This window comes from Grammomys surdaster, unplaced genomic scaffold (assembly GCF_004785775.1).
Source record: "Grammomys surdaster isolate TR1022 unplaced genomic scaffold, NIH_TR_1.0 149, whole genome shotgun sequence".
In the NCBI taxonomy this organism is placed as follows: Eukaryota; Metazoa; Chordata; class Mammalia; order Rodentia; family Muridae; genus Grammomys; species Grammomys surdaster.
The window spans coordinates 1934087-1954469 of record NW_021604607.1 but is presented as its reverse complement, the minus strand read 5'-3'; the positions used below and the strand labels follow the sequence as shown (position 1 = coordinate 1954469).

General features: G+C 40.2%; 1 protein-coding gene across 2 annotated transcripts in view; it reads left to right on the top strand.

Annotated features, from left to right (window-relative positions):
- Fshr (follicle stimulating hormone receptor) overlaps positions 1-20383 on the top strand; it is a 179514-nt gene that overhangs the window by 157216 nt on the left and 1915 nt on the right. Inside the window, exons 6-9 of one of the 2 annotated variants that reach the window (XM_028765153.1) lie at positions 1132-1209; positions 5134-5202; positions 5312-5386; positions 17587-17772. In XM_028765153.1, the coding sequence (XP_028620986.1) occupies positions 1132-1209; positions 5134-5202; positions 5312-5386; positions 17587-17772 (408 nt within the window). The remainder of the gene's footprint in view (positions 1-1131; positions 1210-5133; positions 5203-5311; positions 5387-17586; positions 17773-20383) is intronic. The other variant, XM_028765154.1, reaches the window with a different exon arrangement.

Here is a 20383-nt window from a genome sequence, read left to right as displayed (position 1 = left end):
GGAGGGAGGGAGGATGGGAGGGAGGAAGAAGAAAGAGGGATGGGAAAGGGAAGGAGGAACAGAAGAAAGGAAAATAGAGGAGAGGAGAGGGGATGAGATGAGACGGGAGGGGAAGGGAGGGGAAGAGAGGAGAAGGGAGGGGAGGGGAAGGAAGAAAAATGTTATTTCCCATAGTGAACCTATGAGAATCTGGACAAAACCCAAAGGAAATGGTCAGAGTGGGGGGATGGAATATGAGCAGTTGAGGATGTAGAACAGAAAGAATCTTCTAGACTTCTTCTTGAGTTGTTTCCAGTTATTAGCACCTCTGCTATTACATCTTTACCAGATCTGGTAGGTCAGTCTGATGAAAGGATAAGTATAACAAACAGAAAAAAATTCAGTATCTTTTAATATGGGAAGAAAACATCAATATTTTTTCCTGTGGCTCGAGTAAAAGGATGGGGAAAAAAATATATATATATATAAGAAAAAGGAAAAAAACCTGAAGAATAACTCAGAAATAAGTGATTGGTTTAAACACAAGGGCCTAAGTTTGACATTGCTAACTCCTACATTTTAAAAGGCAAGCATGTACCACTATGCTTATAGTTTCAGCACTAAGGAGGTAGAGGCAGAACACTTGAGGTTTACTGACCAGTTAACCTGGCCTACTAGTCTACTTCTAAACCAATGGCAGATGGTATCTCAAGAGAAAGGTTAGTATTACCTGCAGAATGACCTGACACTGTCCTCTGACCTGCACACACATTCAGAGAAAATACTGGAAGAATGAGAAAGGAGAAGAAGACATAAATAAAATGAATAGAGAAGTCTGTCCATAGGTACCAGGTAAGCTTCTGTATCTATCTTACTGAGCAGAGACCAACTGTAGAAACAAGGCTAATAATGAGCTATACTGAGAAGAACCTCAATACAGTGAGCTTTGCAATTTCTTCTTTGGGAAGAACTAACATAATACAGATAAACAGGCCATTTGTTGCCCAAACTTTGAGCTGTTATCCTCTGAACAAAAATTCTATCAAAGTGTTACTCCAGCTGCAGATCACTTGGTGCCAGCAACCTGAATGTGGGAAGGTTACACAAGTGGAACCCACACAAACATCTAATTTGTCTGCTCTTTCTTCTTAGAGACATTCAAGATAACATAAACATCCACATCATTGCCAGGAACTCCTTCATGGGACTGAGTTTTGAAAGTGTGATTCTGTAAGTAAGGAGGCAAACCCACAGCCTAACAGTTTGTCCTTCACTAATCTCTGTCTTTCTCACAATGGGCTAAGCCTTTGTGTGTTTAACACTTGCATTTCTCCATTTTAATCATTCTATGGTTTCTGTGTTTCCTCTCATTTGTACATCTCTGAATCTCAACATGGAGTCAGGTTAATAATTCATGATTCTGCAATGTGATTCAAGTATTTAAAATTGCTCTTTGACTGATGGTCTCCCACGATGTAGCATCTGCTCCAAAGGACAAAATAGCTTGTGTGTCAATAAAGCTGATTATTGCCTCACAAGGCTTCTATTGCCAAAAGAGAACAATGAGGAGGGAGGTGGACTTGAGAAATATGGCTCCTTCCTTGTAATCACAGGAAGTCGCAGGCCCATACTGAGCATGCAAAGATGGTCTCCTTTGCTCAGAATAATCACACTTGCTAATAAGCTTGAGCTAATCTATCTGAATTCTGGGGAAGTTTTAAAATGCACTAGGTGTCACTAAGGAATGACTGTCTAATCCTCTCTGTTAGTAGCCAGCATGTCAGTCCACCCACTTCTCAGAATAGCCAAGAAACTGGGTATTAGGAATTATCCAAGGATTCCCAGGATTCATGCACCTTAGATGCACACAGACTAACAGTGGGGACTATTTGATTGCAATTACACCTTAAGAAAACAATTCCATCTTCCTGTTTTACAAATTTTCATGGCTTCATTTCACGGTGTGATTTCTCATGATTCTGTTTTTAAATGAATTTCATTGTGTGCAGTTTGCCAAGAGCAGCAAACACCATACAGATCGTGTCTGCTTTTCACCATTTTGTTTATGGCCACTGTGTGATTCCATAGCCACACACTTCTCAAGAGAGGATACTTTTCTCTTCAGAGTCAACATTTTTCAAACATATCTCTGAAAAATAAGTTCACATTTGTGAGGACAACATCTATGTTTTTACCTCGTCTGTTCCTTAATCCATAGATAATAGAGTAAAAGATTCTTGCTCAACACATCTGTGAGTTTCCAGTTCCTAACCTGGGTAGTATCTTTAATTTCGGGATATTTTCTCCTAAGAGAGCCATCTAATCCACTCAGAGGAAGTGTAATAACATTGAGCATTCAAACCCTCTCTACCTCCTCTACCTCATCACATTCTCAAAACTTCTGAAAATCTATTCTAAAAACAAATGTACATATTTGTTTGAACTAAACATCCTAAGGTTATCAGGCCCTTGGCTACTGATTCAAAAGAATGAGCAATAAAAAACCATTTTGCAGGACCTCTGAGCCCTTTCTCACCCACCTTTGAGTGAGAAATGGGCTACTGGGGAAAGCACCTAGTGATGGCCTTCCAGAAGAATGTTCTAATTCAGGAGACCAGAGATTAAATTATATTTGAGACAACTGTTCCCAGCAGGCTTTGGCCTCAGGAGAGTACTGTACCATTCATATTTTCCCTCTTGCGTAGTTGTCTTCCATCTAGCTTGCCCATTCTTCATGAATTTTAATAAGCAGGGCCTCATGCTTTTAATCCTCCAAAGAAATCTCTGTTGAGTGAGTATGCCATTCATTCATGAGTGATTATGTCCTAGTATGTCTAGGGACAAAATAGGACCTAGGAAATCTCAAGGGATTTTTCTTTAGTAGTATAATCACACAGATGGTGGTTATTCCCATCATCATCACAAACACCATCATTGTCAGTGGGTTTTAAAGGCCATTCTCTGTTTTAAGAGACTAGGATCTGGGCCTAAAGATACAGGCCTATAATCCCAGTGATTTAGGAGGCTATGACAGGAAGATTATATATGTCCAAATCCTGACTGAACTGTAAGATGAATTCAACTTTTCTTGAAATTTAAATATAGACATATTTAAATATAAGTATGTATGTATAGTTAACATAAATATATAAACATATATATGTTGCTTAGTGGATATATATATATATATGTATATATATATCCACTAAGCAATAACAATAATTTGGAAGAATTATCTAACAAGGAGAGATAGAAATAAAGGTAGAGGTAGAGGTAGAGGTAGAGATATAAATGGTAGAGGAAAGTAATAACATGTCTAGCATGATCAAGTTCTTGAATTCACCACAAAATATCCAAAGAAAGAGACTAGGAGTGCACTTTATGGTTGCTGGTATTGCTGTGTTGGTGGTTTAAGAGTTCAAGAGTCCAATATGAAGTCAAGGGAAAGGGTTTTGGCATAATTTGATTCTGTGTGATGATACATCATTGACATAAAAGATAGTCATCCCTTCCTGTATGATGTGACCTGCTAATCAAGAAAACTATAAAGACAATGGGCTACTTTGAATACAATAATTATTATGGTCTATATATTATATCAATGTCTTTTCGTGGGACAATTTTGTGCAGTAAAGATTGTCTAGTTTATAGGTAAGCGGGTAGAGCCTATACAAGCCTACAGAGTCCTGGACAAAGATTCAGGATAAGCCAACTAAAGTGCATAGGCCTACTTCAGCTTCTAGCTAAGACTGGTTTCTACAATTGACATCTATTATAAAGGAATTTTTTTCTTAACTACTATATTTTGTATTTGTTCAATAAAATTTGTGACCTCATTTTATGAGAACCTATATAAAGCAAATGACATCTTCAATCTTGCCTCTTGGTCCATAAAGTAGAGAAATTTTGTTGATACTTGTGGCTGATGTCAAACAGCCATGGATTAACATCCCACAGGTTAGTGTCTGCTGCTCCAGTGACTGTGGATATAATGTGTCCACAGTCTAAATGTTTCTAGGAGAGAACTTTCAGGGTAGTGGTGGTAGAGAGTGGTGGTTGGGGAGTAAGATGGAGTGCACAGTCACTTCTTTGTCAGGATAAGCTGCCTTTTGAGTAGCTAATATTTGAAATGATATATTTTTCTCCTTTCTAGGTTTGTTAGCTCAGTGGCTTTCAGGAAGAGAGGAGAAGACACATAGTTAGCCACCTGTGATTTTTTGAAACCATCTCCTAGCTTTTCAACACAGCCTATGAACTATTTGGAGTCCCAACATAGCTTCTCTGTGTCTGATCTCCTGACTGTGAAGTTGTTTTGTTTAAAAATCTACTCAAGAGGAGAGCAGGGTACAAATGATGGCCCCAGGTGGCCTGAGGCACCTCTGTCCAAGCAAACCTGCTTCTCAGCCATCTTAGTACAATGAACATAACCTAGTACATCAATCCCAACACCATGTCCCTCCCCCCCCCACCCCAGAATTCAGCAGTGGTCACTCACACAAGTTCATCCTGCCATAGCCCACAGTCACTGTAATTGATTTCTCCTCCTTTCTGCCACAACCCAGAGCCACTTCCACAAACCTCCAATAACCAGGGCCCCATGGGTCACTGAAGATGTTCAGGTTGCCTGACAACTTAATTAGATCACTTTGATGACAGCCGGTCCTGCTGCTATGGGTGAGCATGGGTGAAGAGCATAAAGCCTTCGAGAAAGGTGACAAAAATTATCCTGTATTTGTTTTGGAAATGTTTGTTCAATAATTATGATTTTCAGCCTTCAAGTTAGGGGAGGTCTTTGATCTTCCTACAGAATTTTCTCTGTACGTGGGCAAAGTGTACAAAAATCTTATAGTTATAGGAGTCAGACAGTGTACCTTAAAAATCTAAATTTCATTTATTCATTCTCCTTCATGAAGTCCAGTTATTCCTGGGAATAGAAAATACACAGATATAATGCAAACTTCAAAACTTATAAAAAGGTTACATAGTGATAAACCAACATCAATCACCCTCCCATTCCATTTCTGAGCTTAAGGGTTGCATCTTATTTTATGTCACTAAATATGCTGTCTGACTCTGCTCCAGTACTTCCAATTACAAACCCCCTGTATTGTCTGCATCTGACATTATTAAGTTTTTAATGGGCTTTTATTTCAGATGGCTGAATAAGAATGGGATTCAAGAAATACACAACTGTGCATTCAACGGAACCCAGATAGATGAACTGTAAGTAGTCCTGACTACTCTCTCAGGCCGTTTAGAGGGAAATGGCTCTTACAATAGAGATATTTATGTGGCTTTCTTTTTCTTATTCTTTCTCCAACTCCATCCCCAGGAATCTAAGCGATAACAATAATTTGGAAGAATTGCCTAATGATGTTTTCCAGGGAGCCTCTGGGCCAGTCATTTTGTGAGTAATTTCATCTGTTTCCACGCAGAAGAGCTCAGCTTATATGAGCTAGAAGTCAACTTTCTCCACCTTAAGAAAGCTTACAAGACAGAAGAGTCAAACAAAGTCAATTTTGATTTGTGATAGATGCAAAGAATTGTGGGGTCAATTTACGGTTGAACTACATTATGACTTTCTGTACACTGGTGACAATAACATATAATGAGCATGTCCTGAGTCTCAGACAGTGTTCTAAGAGGTTAAAGTGTGTTCTCAATTAATCCTTATAAAGCCCTCTGGGATAAGAGCTATTGTTGTCATTTTAAAGAAAGAAAATCTGGATTTCTGGATTATCTGGCAGAGTTAACCAATGCAAACACAAGGTAAGTTGTACAGACGGGATTTCAAACGTAAGTGGTGTGACTCACGCTGAAGCCAGGCACTCTGCTATGTGTCTCTTCCTTGACAGGGAAAGCTTAGTTCTCCTTCCTTATCCTCAGTACCCAGGATACATATGCACATCCACTCAATGCAGTGAGATGAACACACACATTACTTTTGGATCCTCTTTCCAGATCCACTGGGATACATCAGTACCTTACTCCCTGTGTCAGAACTTTCTCTACCAGTTCTTCCACACTCCCAACTTTCTTCAAAAGTGGCTTTCCTCATCTTCTCTTCTCATCTATGCCCCATTTCATGGATGATCTCCTAAGTCCTATATCCCATCCAAGTCTCTCTAAAAGCCAGGTCATCGATGACTTTCCCCTGTGATTCCCATTGTCTTTGTGGTAAAGGGTGGAGGGGGACACTGTATCACAGTTATCAAAGGTCATTTTTAATGTGCCTTCCTGGACTCTAAGCAAGATCCACTTAAGTAAGTAAAGAATTTTCTTCAGGAAGAAATGCACATAAAGGGAAGAAAAGAGGTTCAGGAAGGCTGGCAAACAAATACTATACCTATACCACACCTAAAGCTTCCTCCAATATAAGTTCTAGGCAGACATCTGGAAGCCACACTCCTGTCCTCTTATTTACCAGCCATCAAAGGCTTCCATGCATAATCATTTACCTATCTCCCTACCGTGGACCAAATCACTTCACATTCACAAATGGCCTGCATTCTCTTTTATAAAAGAATCTTCGTATTTTCACAATCATGTTCTGTGTGGCAGGACAGTAACTCTGCAAATGTTTCTTATTGATGGTAAGAGCTATGCTGTAATTCTAAAGTAGGCTCTACCCTTTAAAGAAAAAAAAGTATGTGTTACAATAGATTCTTCATCCTAAATTCAAACATTAATCCAAAGTGCCAGAGCTGCAACGGTAACATGAGAAACAAGAGGAAGCACTGGCTTAAAGCCAAGCTGTCAGGGCAAACAACCACAGTTAAAATTCAGTCCTTTCCCTTTCTAAGCCTCAGCTTCTTATTTAAAGGACAGGAAAACCAGTGGTATCTATTCATTACAGTCTGAGACTTAAAGGCATATACCCACAGAGATATCCACATGCATAGGCATGGATGGATATGTAACTTCTACTTGTGGTATTTAAGAGAGCACTGCCACATAATACAGGAAAACAAAAGAAGTTCTTCATCCCAGGCACATTGTATTTTATGGAAGGACAATCAGGTAATAATCATATGACTTAATATATCAGATTATGATGTTTGATTTGAAGTACAGTGTAGGGCACAGTAGAGAGTACCAGGAACATAGTCCAAGTGTTTAAGTACACGGCGTATTTAGAACCCATAACAGAATGTATTCTGTTCTGAGAGTTCTTGGAAAGCAAGCAGATTCTGACAAAGTACTGCTGATGCACTGTGGATGGGTAGAAGTTCATCCATTTCACCTAGCTACAAGTCCTTATTACTTTGGATGTTCCTGTGTGGGCACTGTTGTCTGTTCTTGGCAGAACGTGTCAGAGGTGGGATATGCTTTCAATATGCAACCTGCTGGATCTGTGGAACCATAATCTATTGTATGCTCCTGAAAATGTTACGTCAGATACATAGGACCCATAGCTGGCTCGATGTCAATCTAAGGCACTCAGGACCAGAGAACGAAAGTGACCCACTGAAGGTCATACTATAGCTATAAACAACACAGCTTGAGGCATAAACTAGCCCTGATATGTCACATTCCCATGTGTTTCCACCATGAATTCATATACTAAGACATCTGCAAGTTAGTGATCAGACCCTCAACAGCTGGTGGCAAACTGAAGTAGAAGGGAAAGCAGTTATGACCATCCTCCTCTCCTCCTAGGAGCACAGGTTACTGATACAGACACATGGTTCAAGTGATCATGTGCTGAGGTTGCATAAGCAGGATCCAGGCCAGACACTGACAATCTGTCTCCTCAGAATGCTAACAGAGACCACAAAATACAAATCTCACACCCATCCCTGCTGTGGAAGCAAGCAGGAGAGATGGAGTCAGCAGAAGCAGTTCTGCAGGACCCTGCCCTTCAGAGAACTGTGTTGTCATCCCCTCTGTTGCTGGAACATATGTACACAGAATTAGGAAAACAAACTTTGTAGAAATCCATTGGAATTAAGAAACACTTTAATCGACTCAAAATGGTTGTGAAGTCTGGTGTGGTATGACACTCTGAAAACCCTGAAACTCTGGAGAATTTCCATGAGCTGCAACTGGCCTAGGTCAGTGACTTAGTAAGTCTGAGGACTGCCTGAGCTCAAGTCTTGTCTCAAAAGGCACCCTAAAATGGTATTAAGCAAGAAGCATATCTCATATACCCCTTGCCTTTTCATGTCAGTGTATAAGGATATGTGTGCAAGAATCTGGCTGAAATCCCAGCCTGTAATTGTTAATTTCCTTCTGCCACTTCAAGGACAAGTTATCACTTTAACTTCCAGTCTCCCCTTCTGGTACTTCTGGGTCATTCCAAATGTCTTTCACACCTCTCTCCTTGACAGCTTAGATGCAGGTAGATGATGGCCTATCTTTCTCATTTTCTACTTCTGCAATGTTGTGCAACGAGTCAATTAAACTTGTCCAGTGGGTTGTTTGGGTGACCACCTTCTTCCAGTGCTTTAAACAAGTGAGAGGAAAGAGAGTCATTCTCGAACAGCCCACAACACAGAAGCTGCTGCTCATACCATGGGTTTAGCTGGGTCTTGGGTCAGATCCTCAACTCTCACCCCAACAAAGAGTGCTACAGGCGTCTCAAGTCAGAAGGTCCACTACAACATGCTCTCTGGGTATATGAATAATAGTTGGTAGAATCCGAATCTGGCTGAGTGGATAACTGAATGGCAAAGCATTTATAACAGATCAGTGGATCCCATAGGGAGCCCTAGAATCAAGACAGGTCCTTAAACTTATATTTAAATAAGTACAGAAAACATGCCTCTACATAATCAGTCATTGCATGTGACTGACCCTCAGAAGGAGCCAGAGTATGTAAGTCGGACTAGGGAAGATCTCGAAAAAGAACACAGCTTTGAGATATCTAAGTGATGAGTGGTTTTTGACTGAGCTGCAGCAGGGTTTATAAGTATGATTGCACATTACAAGCATCTGAAAGCCTTTTAAACTGCTAATTCTCATACTAAGAACTCTTGATTCATTGACTCTGGCACACGCTAGTTAGTAGAGTGCTTATATACCAGGAACAAAACCCTGGGTTTGATCCCAAGCTCTGTATGAAATTGGACATAGTGATAAGCACTTGTAATTGCTGAACTAGAGGCAAGAGACAGAGGCAAGAGGATCAAAAGTTCAAGTTCATTAGCTGCATAGCAAGTTTGAGGCCAAGCTAAGTCACATGAGACCCTGTCTCAAAAGTTAGGGAGGAATGATTCAAAACCTCACTGCCAGGGCTTAAGAACTAGTATCTCTAACAATGTACCCCAGTGGTGCTGATGCTGGTAGACCAAGAAGCTGCAATAGCATCCTGCTTTAGAGTCAGCATTGAGAACTGCCTTGCTCAGCCTCTACAGCATCCGCTATGGTATGTATTCCTTTCCCTTTGTCTCTAGGAGATAAGTATAAAAGCTTCTAAGGGAATTGGGAGCTCTCACTCAAACTGATGGCTGTTTTTTCCTGAAGGTGAAAATTTTAGCTACATGAAGAACAGTGAGCCTCTGAACACACAAGTCTAAGCTGTTTGATTGCAAAGAGGAAAGGATGCAGGAAGCCAGGGGCATGCAGATATGCTCCATCAAGTTTCAAAGGCACAGCATCCTCAATTCCCCTTATGAGTCTTGACCTTGAGCATCAGCAGCCATCTAAGCTTTCACCTGATATTCTGAACTCACCAGAGCTGGACTTTTTTTAAAGCAATCAAGCAATTGCTGTTTCCTTGGGAAACAGTTTCCTGTGGGGAAAATGTAATGTATTGCCTTTGCAGGCTAGAGCCAGTACAATCATATTCTGATGGTTTATCAAATTGATTTGGCTATAGCTCAGATTCACCTGATAGTTCAGATTCAAACACTGAGTTATTTGTATAAGAATGATTCTCTTCCATTACCAGTGTACCCACAGTCCTATAGATAGTAAATTGCCTTTTTATCCTGCTTGAGATCATGAAAGAGAAGTCTTCTAGCCATCTGTCAATGTAGAATACACTAGAAATGTGCTCTCACTTATGGAAATGACTGACCTGTAATAACATCTTTGCTGGGAAAAATAGAAATTGTTCAAATCAAATTTGTGGCAGTGGCTATAGACTTTATTAAAGGGGCATGGAGCACTATTTAACTCCTGCCTCTCCTGCGTTGGTGCCATTACCAACGGCTCTCTCCCTTGCCACTCTGTAACTCAATACCAAGAATCCTAACAATGCTGATACAATTTAGGATTACTAAATATCGGAGACCCAGTCATCAGCCTGTGGTGTCTCTGTTAGTACTTTTAATGATTTAAAGTTTCAAAACTGTTCATTGCCAAAGTATAGCGTGTGTCAAAATACTAACCAAAATTATATTTTAAAATTAGAAACTGTAGCCATTTGACCTGACCAGGCTAGAAGACAAGGATTAGACAACCCCCTGCCACTTGACTGGCCACCAGAAAAGAGGTCACAATTGAACATTCTCAAGTACCCACTAAGGATTCAGTAGCATATCTGCCACTGTGTGTCTAGCAATGGGATAGATAGGTATAAGGAACAGAGAAACTTAAAACAAACCAGAACAGTGCCTGCTCTGAAGTAGTTGGTGGAAGGAAAATGCTGCTTGCTTATACAATAACCATGCTGGGAATTTTCTGGTTTCTTTTCTTAATAATTTATTTATTTTTATTCACTTTACATCCTGATCACAGCTGCCCACCTCTTCCAAGTCCCATCCCAACAAATTCTTCCCTCCATTGCCCCCTTCCCACGTTGGATACCTCCCGACCCTGAGACATCTAGTCCCAACAGGTCTAGGCACATCCTCTCCCACTGAGGCCATACCAGGCAATCCAAGTAGGAGAAAGGGATTTGATGACAGGGAACAGAGATCAAGAAAGTCCCTTCTCCACTTGTTAGGGGACCGACATGAAGACTAAGCTGTGCATTTGTTACAAATATGTAAAGGGCCTAAGTCCAGGCTTTGCATCCTCCCTGGCTGGTGGCCCAGTCTCTATGAGCCACCATGGACCCAGATTAGTTGACTCTTTAGGTTTTCTTGTGGTATTCTTGACCCCTCCAGCTTGCTCAATTCTATCTCCAATTCTTCCACAAAACTCCCTGAACTCCACCTGATGTTTGGCTATGGGTCTCTGCATCTGTCTCCATTCACTACTGAATGAAGCCTCTCAAGAGACAGTTATGCTAGGTTTCTGTCTGCAACCATAGAAGAGTATCATTATAGTGTCAGGAGTTGGATCTCTCACATGGGATGTGTCTCAAGTTGGGGCAGTCACTGGTTAGCTGTTCCCTCAGTCTCTGCTCCATCATAATCCTTGCATATCTTGTAGGCAAGACAAATTTGGTAGGTGCATTAATGAGCCACTCTTTCCTCTGGAAGTCTTGCCTGGCTAAGGGGGGTGGCCACTTTAGACTCTATATCTCCTTCTCAACCTAGACTTCTGGTAACAGAACAGATTGCTGATTTCAACACTGTGACTTTGGTTTGGGTTTGAGTTTGGAGTTTTGAAACATGCTTTATCCTGTATCCTAGGCTGGCCTGGAATTCATTGTATAATTCAGGCTACCTTTGAAATTCCAACAGTCCTCCTGAATCAGCCACTTTGGTACTGAGGTTACAGGCATGGTCCACTATACTGGACAACATAATGACTTGTGTCCAGTAAAGTGACAGTGTGAAAAGATATAAATTTATAAACACAGGCAAATTTGTAGTCGCCACACCATGTCCATTCATCTTCAGTCTCTTTTGCTTCCTGTTCATTTGATGTTGAATACCTACGTATAGATAGATAGATAGATAGATAGATAGATAGATAGATAGATAGATAGATAGATAGAAATATATAAAGATAGATAGATAGATAGATAGATAGATAGATAGATAGATAGATAGATAGATAGATAGTGTGTGTGTGTGTGTGTCTGTATTCTATATGTATGAATTCAACACTAGATTCTCAAGACTAGAAAACTACAGATTTCAATGAGTTATTTTTATGTCTTGTATAAATTCTAAATTTCTGTCTTGTTTTTAAAGCTTGGAGTTTTATTCCCACCTCTGTGTTCCTTAAAATATGATTCTCCATCATAGCCTTCACTGTGCTTCTTTTTGTACTCTGCTAATTTCTGAAATACTAGCCAAAATGTCACTAACAACATAGTGACTGCATTAATCACAATTCTCCAGAGAGATATAACCTATAACAAAGAGACATGTACAGATCTATGAGATTAGATTCATCAGGGTAGTCAGTTATATGAATGTGATAGCCAAGAGGCCCTTTCTAGGCTATCTACAGCAGTGAGAGCTAGGAATCTGATAGTTATGGCATAGTCCAAGTTCAAATCCTCAGCCCAACATCTGAGAGACAAAGGAGATACTGGTGCAAGTCCTAAGACTGCTGCATCTTGACTTTTGTTATATGAGGACTGAGAAGAGAAAGATGCTAGCTCCAGAAGTGAAAGGCAGTATGAATTTTGTCTTCCAACTGGGTGATACCCACCCACATTGATTAATGGCAAATCTTCCCCAAACTCTACTGATTCAAATACAATCTTCTGGAAATCCCCATAGATACTCAGAAATAATGTTTTCTCAGCTCCCTGGGTGTCCCTTAATCCAAGATTAACAGTTGAAATTAGCCAGTTGAGTTACAAGCACTTATGTTTATAAGAATGTGAATAACTAATGTTTATCGTATTATACTCCATATGTTTTTACCATGTAGAAGTAAAAAGCATTTTTATAAAGGAATTATAAAATCAAATGTCATATTTCTAAGTTATCTGGGAAAATGATAGCCAGGCAGTAAGTGTGTGTGTGTGTGTGTGTGTGTGTGTGTGTGTGTGTGTTTAATAGAACAGGGTAAAAATGAGAATATTAGTATAGTTATGTCTCAAACAACACTGAATAAGACATACTTATCTTTATTCTTGCTGACAGAAATGTATATAAACTTAATTCAAACATTATGGGAGTTTTTGTGTGATTTTTTGAAAGCTTAGTTGTGCAACTTTTTGCCTGTAAACTTTATTAGCAATAATGCCATATGACAGAATCTAGTGGAACACATTATACACTGCCAGTAGCTGTTCCTGGATCTTTCATGGCAGCCCAGAACTCTACAAAACCAATTCAGAAGCCACTGATGCTCTTAAAACCTGTTTCCAGAACTCAACTAGCAACTGTCACCACAAAGCATCAGAATTCATCCCATATTCAAGGGCATGGCAATAAATTGTTAGTAGAATCTTTAATATTTCATCGACTATATTAGATAACAGGATACTATTCTATGGAATTTAAAAGTTTGTTTCACTAGACATCTAAAATTAATTTGGAATATACATACATATACATACATACATATATATACATATATGCACACACATACACATATACATCATATATATATACACATATACATATATATACATATGTATATATACATATATATATATACATACATATATATATACAAATGTATATATATACATATGTATATATATACATATATATATGATGTATATGTGTATGTGTGTGCATATATGTATATGTATGTATGTATGTATATATATATAATATATATATGTATATGTATATGTATATTCCAAACTCAAGTGAGAAGACATAAATAACTAGGAAAAAAAAACTAGCTTTCTGTTTTATATTGCTTGCTTTGGAGAAATGTCCTTGACAAATAACTAGTACCCGATTTTAAGTTGTTCCTGATCAACTTCAATGCTTCTATCTCATTCCATGAGCACCTGGACTTCTACCTGTGAAATCTTCCACATTTGAGAGAGAGAAAAAAAAATGGATCCCAAAGGAGAGAGGAATAGCAGCTAATTCACAGAGACTAGAGCATCTACATCGATAGTAGAGCTGGCCAAAAGAAGGCTTTCCTAAAGAACAGGTAGAAAGTAGTCAAAAGATCTTGTAGAGCAGAGAAGTTGGGAAGCTCTAAAACAAGGAGGAGAAATGGCAAGTAGGCCAGCATAGCTGACTTATTTAGCAGCACAGTGCCCCCTCTTTAGGGACCAAAAGTTTCTGTGCCAGGCATACATTGACCAGAACCCCAGATCTGAGAAATTATAATTCAAAGATAAGCACTAGAAAACATATTCCAGGCCTGGTGTGATGGCTCATGCCTTTGATCCCAGCACTCAGGAGGCAAAGACAGCCAAATCTCTATGAGTTTGAAGATAGCCAGGTCTAGAAAGTAAATTCTGGGAAAGACAAGGACTATAACAGAGAAACCCTGACTTGAAAGGGGGAAAAAAAAGGAGAGGAGAGGAAAGGAGGGGAGGGGAGGGGAGGGGAGGGGGGGAAGGGGTGAGGAGGGGTGGGGCAGGGAGAGGTGAGGAGGGGTGGGGCAGGGAGGGGAGGGGAGGGGAGGGGAAGGGAGGGGAGGGGAGAAGGGGAAAGGAAAAGAAAAAGGAGAAGGGAAAGGGAAAAGGAAAAGGAAAAAAAAGAAAGTGTACCCCAAAGCATCTGAACCTGCTCCCTTAAGGGATAGCAATGAGTAAGAAACATTAATATTTAGATTCTGTATACATAGGATGTTTCTCTAAGTTTGAATATGGAAACCAAAAGACAGGAGTCAAAGGCGTCATCTTTATAACTTTTTAACAAGTTGGAATATCCAACCTGCTTCAGGTGACGCAGATCTTTCTTTTTTAAATCAAAAGCTTAATTTTTAGTATCAAAAGCTTGACCTGCTGATTATCCAAGCTGTGATTGTACTGAGGTGGCTGAACACTGTAGATACTCAGTGGGTATTTACAGTGTGGGTCTTAACAAGTAACAGTCAGGAGCAACTGGAAAACAGGAGAGACGGAATTAAGAGGCAGATAGTAGTAGAGATGGAGAAAATTGTGAAGAAAACGACTATAAATTTGTAGGGGCATAAAGATAACTAAGACTACATAAAGCAAGAATTAACAAAACAAGAAATATTTAAATGCAGAATCACAACAGAAGGCTGTGGTGTACTTCTCTCAGTAATAATAGAATTGGGTTGGGGGAATCAGTATAGAGGATTTAAATTGGGATGAGCAAATTTGATTTAATTGTCAAGAGGGAGAGTATAACACAGTTAAGTACTACCTAAAGGAAATGACTGGTTTTGAAAATGTCAGTCTACCTGACTATGTAACTAGGGATCAACAGCCTAGAGATCATCAGTGGTAGGCAGCACGTCTAACCCCAGGGCCTAAAGAGCAAGCGACAAGTGGCCTTCCTGTAGCTAAGGAACTAGAAAAAAATTAAAGAAGCAACATCTTCAGCAGATTTATTTAGAAGCATCTGGAATCTCAGAAAAGATTCAGATGCTGCTTAAGACAGGAAGCAAAAGAAGGAGATGCTGTCTTACCATCCCCCAGCCTCCCACTGACACTGTTAACAGAGAGATGCATAAAAACCAGACCTGGCAGGGTTCAGCCCTCCTGGAATTCAGAGTGGAACACAGACAAGGGCATGCAATAGATAGAATATAAACATATAAACCAGGCAGAGAACAGGCATACTATATCTAATGATTTGTCTTTTGTCATATAAACCATGGAGACTTATTGGAGAATTTGACGCCACAATGTGATTAATACTCTAATATTTTTACTCTGGTTATGGTGGGAAGATTGCATTGGAGTCATAAGTAGGAGGATGCATTATGGGTCCATTTTATCTGTCCATAGAGAGATGCCAGACCCTCACTAAAGTAACAAAAACAAACTAAAGGGCAGTTAAGATGATAGACTAATGCCCAAGTGAAGAGGAGGAAAAAGTCAAAGATAACTCCCAGGTTTCTATCTTACATGACAGAAACAATATGGGAGAAAGGTGTTGAAATGGAAATTAAAGGAGGAACATGTCTGCAGGAAAAGTAAGTCCAATTTTGATGCTGATGCAAGTCATTGAAATCATGGGATCGAATGGAGAATGGAGTGTGTTGCTGCAGTTCTGAATTAACATGCATTTGGAAGCCATAGCCACACCATGCATCTGATAGTATGAAACTAAAGGAGTAGGTGTGTGTTTGAATAAATGTCAGTGTCTAAATGAGAGATAGAAGAGAAATAAAATAAAATTTAGAAATCAGAAGGAAATTCAAGGAAATGTCTGAAGAAATTAAAGAGAATAGGGTGCAAAGATGTAACATTTAGAGGAAAAAAATGCTTCACATTCACAAGTTAATTCTGAAGTCAAAAGAATGAGAACCCAGAGTGGTCTTGTTTCTATAAGAATGAGGAGGCAGATTGGTGACATATGGAACTACTGACATCATATACAGACTAGCAAAATAAGTTTGGTTGGGAAAGAGAGGGGACAGAAGTCAAGGAAGTTCCACTGAACAATAGAAAGCCATGAAATATTTTTGGGCAAGAGAATGACAAGGGTGTGGGAAGGAGACTTTGAGGATGTAATTTTCACCAGGCTGAGAGCATAAGGGGCAGCAATGATACATTCACACTTTGAATTTCATTGCTTTGAGTGCCTACTGCTTTGACTTACAGAGAAAGTCAACAGTAAAAGACTCTTCCTCGAGTCTATCCAAGGGTGCCTTCTGGGCAGAGAGGGAGGCTACTGAAAAGAACCATCCAGGCCATCACTTGCCACCACCCTCATGAGGAACACCCACTCATAACCAAGCCAAGGTCCCTACAGGGCTAAGACAGTGCCATAGCAAACTCCTCGCTCTTGCCACTGACTTTAGCTTTGAAGGTTAGAGTTGCCAGTGTTGACATCAGCAGTACACCCCCATCACTAGTATGGCAGCCTGGAAGGGTGAGATTTATCAGCTCCTGTGAGGCCTCAGCTGCCTCCCCCAGGCAGAGACAGTCTTACAAAGCTACCTTTGTGAATGTGTGCAGGTGCACGCCTGTGTGTGATGTTTCCTCCTGATAACTGCCAGGCATTAAATATCATCTAGATAGCCCTTCACTGTGGAAAGATATGATTTCTATCCTCTCACTTTCCACCTGAGGGAATTGAGTCATAGAAAATAGGTAGTTTGACCAAGGTCACAGATCTAACAGGCACAGGGCAGGCTATATACACTGGTAAGTCTTCATAAAAACCAAGCTCATACAAGCTTCCTACCTGTCACGTGGACTTGCAGTAGAGGCTGCCTCTACTGCCTGCCAGACTCCTCTTCCCTGTATGGCATGTTCCCTTTTCACCATTTTCGGTGATTCAGGCTACAGACACCACCACAGTTCATTAGAGATATTTTTATAGCTAGCCTCATAGTGGCGGAAAGTGGTCTCAATCTCAGGCACAAATCAACTACAAAAGAGAGATGGCTGATTCTATTGCTCACCAGCAAGGGTTAAGCCCCAACCAACCAGAATGCAGGTTTATCCAGTTTTAGGGGCAGCCTGCTAGCTAACTCCTCCCATCAGGACCAGTAGAACCAGTACTCCTCCTACGCAAGCCAAACATCTAAGCTGAATATTGACCTCTCCTGTATGTGCTATGACAGTGAAGTCTCCCTTCTCAACCATGTAAGAAATTCACCTTACTAGAATGTCTGCTATTTTGTCTATTAGCCAGAAGCTGAAAACTTTTGACCCAGATCATGGTATATTTTTTTTACGTTTTCTCCTTACAGAGACATCTCAAGAACAAAGGTCCATTCCCTGCCAAACCATGGCTTGGAAAATCTGAAGAAGTTGAGGGCCAGGTCAACATATCGCTTGAAAAAGCTCCCTAGTCTGGACAAATTTGTCACTCTCATAGAGGCCAGCCTCACCTACCCCAGCCACTGCTGTGCCTTTGCAAACTGGAGACGACAAATGTGAGTCTTCTATGTCCATCCCTAAAGTCTGGCTTGGGACTTCACACAGTGCAGAATGGCTACATATTGGTGGCATGAAGAAAATCCACATACAGTGAGAGTTCCTGATTGAAGGCATGTTCTGGATCAAAGAGTCAGTTCTGTGGAAAGTGTTTGGTTTTTTTCCATCAAGAAATTCACACACACAAACAAACCCAAAATGACTGTGCCATTTAGAAGACAATGGCAGGATTTCTTCCTAAAATGATGTCATTTGAGTGCATAGCATAGGAAGAGAGTTTGGTAAAAATATTTGTCTGCTAAGCTGCTTGATGAAATTATTCTTCTGGTCCTCATTGGAAAACAATGCCCACAATATACGTATAATCACTATGATACCATGCAGCTTGGGTTAATAGCTCCCCTGAATCCCTGCACAAGTGCTGAGACAACTATGCCCTTTAATTCTCATTCAGTCCAATATTTTCTACACTCAGATTGCTTTATTTTGTTTCTCTTTTGTTCTTTAATATTTCTTGTATTTAGGTTATTTCCTTGCAACTGACTTTTAAACCAATGAACCATAACACGTGATACTCACACAGGCCTGGACCCCAACAAGAACTCTGCTCACCATCAGCTGGCCTTCACGCCGCTGACAGAGCAGAGCACGCTGTGCTGCACACTGTAACAATTTCATCATTATTGCTAATATTACAGAGGCTAATCATTATCAGCTTCATTTTCTTATAACAAAGGCAGAAACTAAGGTTCAGAATTACTGGATAATTGAATCAACCTTGACCAAATGAAGCTTCAGAGCCTCCGCTCTGCTTGGTTCCTGAGCTCTAGCTGTGGGGTACTGTGTGGTGCCACCTACCTAGCATCTGCTCAACAATGGCTGGAGTCCTCGAGCTCCACTTTTAAATGGTCACTGTGCTAACTCCCCATTCCTTATTGGACTTTGGAATTGCCAAGATACTCTAAGGCAACACTTATCTTCCCAGCTTTGTTTCAGCTGTTACCTTGAGGACCTTGAGGAACGTAAGTACTTTGTGTCAGTGGGTGACTTCTGTTTCAAGAAAATGAGACCTCATTGGTAAATAAGTTGGCAGTAGTACAAGGGATAAGAGTCTTCTTCATAAAAGAGATTTTCTCTACATAGTGAAGTCAGCTCCCATTTTGCTGAGCCAGACAGCAATCTGCAAGTGCCAGAGAATTTGCTTTCTGCTCCCACAGTTAGGCTGCAATTAACCCGAGACAGGGTTCAAATTAGGCACCACAGAATGATGCTCTGGTTCCCTCCACACCTGTCCTGCAGCTTACCTCAGTCTAGTTCACTGACTAACTCACTGATTTCCTGAATTCCAGCTCCGGTTGCTTTCAGTTATGCGTGTTAACTGTCCTCACTAAGGTAGTAGCTGTGGAGGATTTGAGAAGTTTTATGAGTTTCTAAAATAAACTATGATATGCCAGAAAGAAAATAGGAACAAAATCTCTAGGGTCAAGAAGAAATGACTTCTGGCCATTTGGTTCATTTAGTGAAAGAAGAGAGCACAGGGTTCTCCACAATGCCCCTTTTCATGGGGTGGCAGGAAAGCTCAGTCTGTGACACTGGACACACACACTCTCATCCTTCAGAATATCATGAAGGACCTCCTCCCGCAGCTGCCTGCCTCTTCTTCTGGGGAGTTCTAAGGAACTTTAATGCTCTTTCTCACTTCCCTGCTGTCTGAGATTGTGGTAAGTTTGAGAAAATGCTGTCATTTAATGTTGCTATGAACTTTCCCCTTTAGCAGAATCAGAAGGAACCATAAAGATATATATTTGATTTCTTTTTTCCATCAAAAAGTCTCCCCATGTTAAAAAGTCATCCTTGTTAAACCTTCGCATTACAACAGAAGTTTCACTTCTGTCCACATGCAAAGTCTTAGAATAGTTATGCATGCACTCACAGGTTGAATATTTACCGTTAAGGTTTCATTCAATTCTTTTTGTAAGTACCTCTATCTCCTGACAAGGTCTCTTATATATTTAAGCTTAAGTGGAAAAAAATAAAAACAGGAAAGTGCCCTGAGAAGATTCAGTGTTTCCCAGGGGACCTGTGAACAAACTAGGCCCCTTTAAAACTTGCATTTGCTCTAGGGCTGCCAACTAGGGAACTGTCTCATGTGAGAGAACTAGGCTTACTTTACAGGGCAAACAAATCCTGAGCCCTACTGTCACCTCTGGGACACGATGATAAAGTCCAAGGTCCTGGTAGCATCTTGGGAAAATTAGCTGACCTCTTGATAGCCTAGAACCAAGGAGTCAAAAGCTGAGGTTGTCTGACAATTAACTACAGACTCTGAGACGCTGGTTAGTGCAGACAAAACTAGCAAATAAGCTCTCATTCATGTTAGAAAACATAATCGCTTTCTGTTCATTTACAGTAAGTAGCATTAACCCATGAGTCACACTGAAGGGCAGACAAGATGTTGGTGAAAGAAAGAAAGGAAGGAAGAAAGAAAGAAAGAAAGAAGGAAGGAAGGAAGGAAAGAAAGAAAGAAAGAAAGAAAGAAAGAAAGAAAGAAAGAAAGAAAGAAAGAAAGAGAGAAAGGGAAAGAAAGAAAGAAAGAAAGAAAGAAAGAAA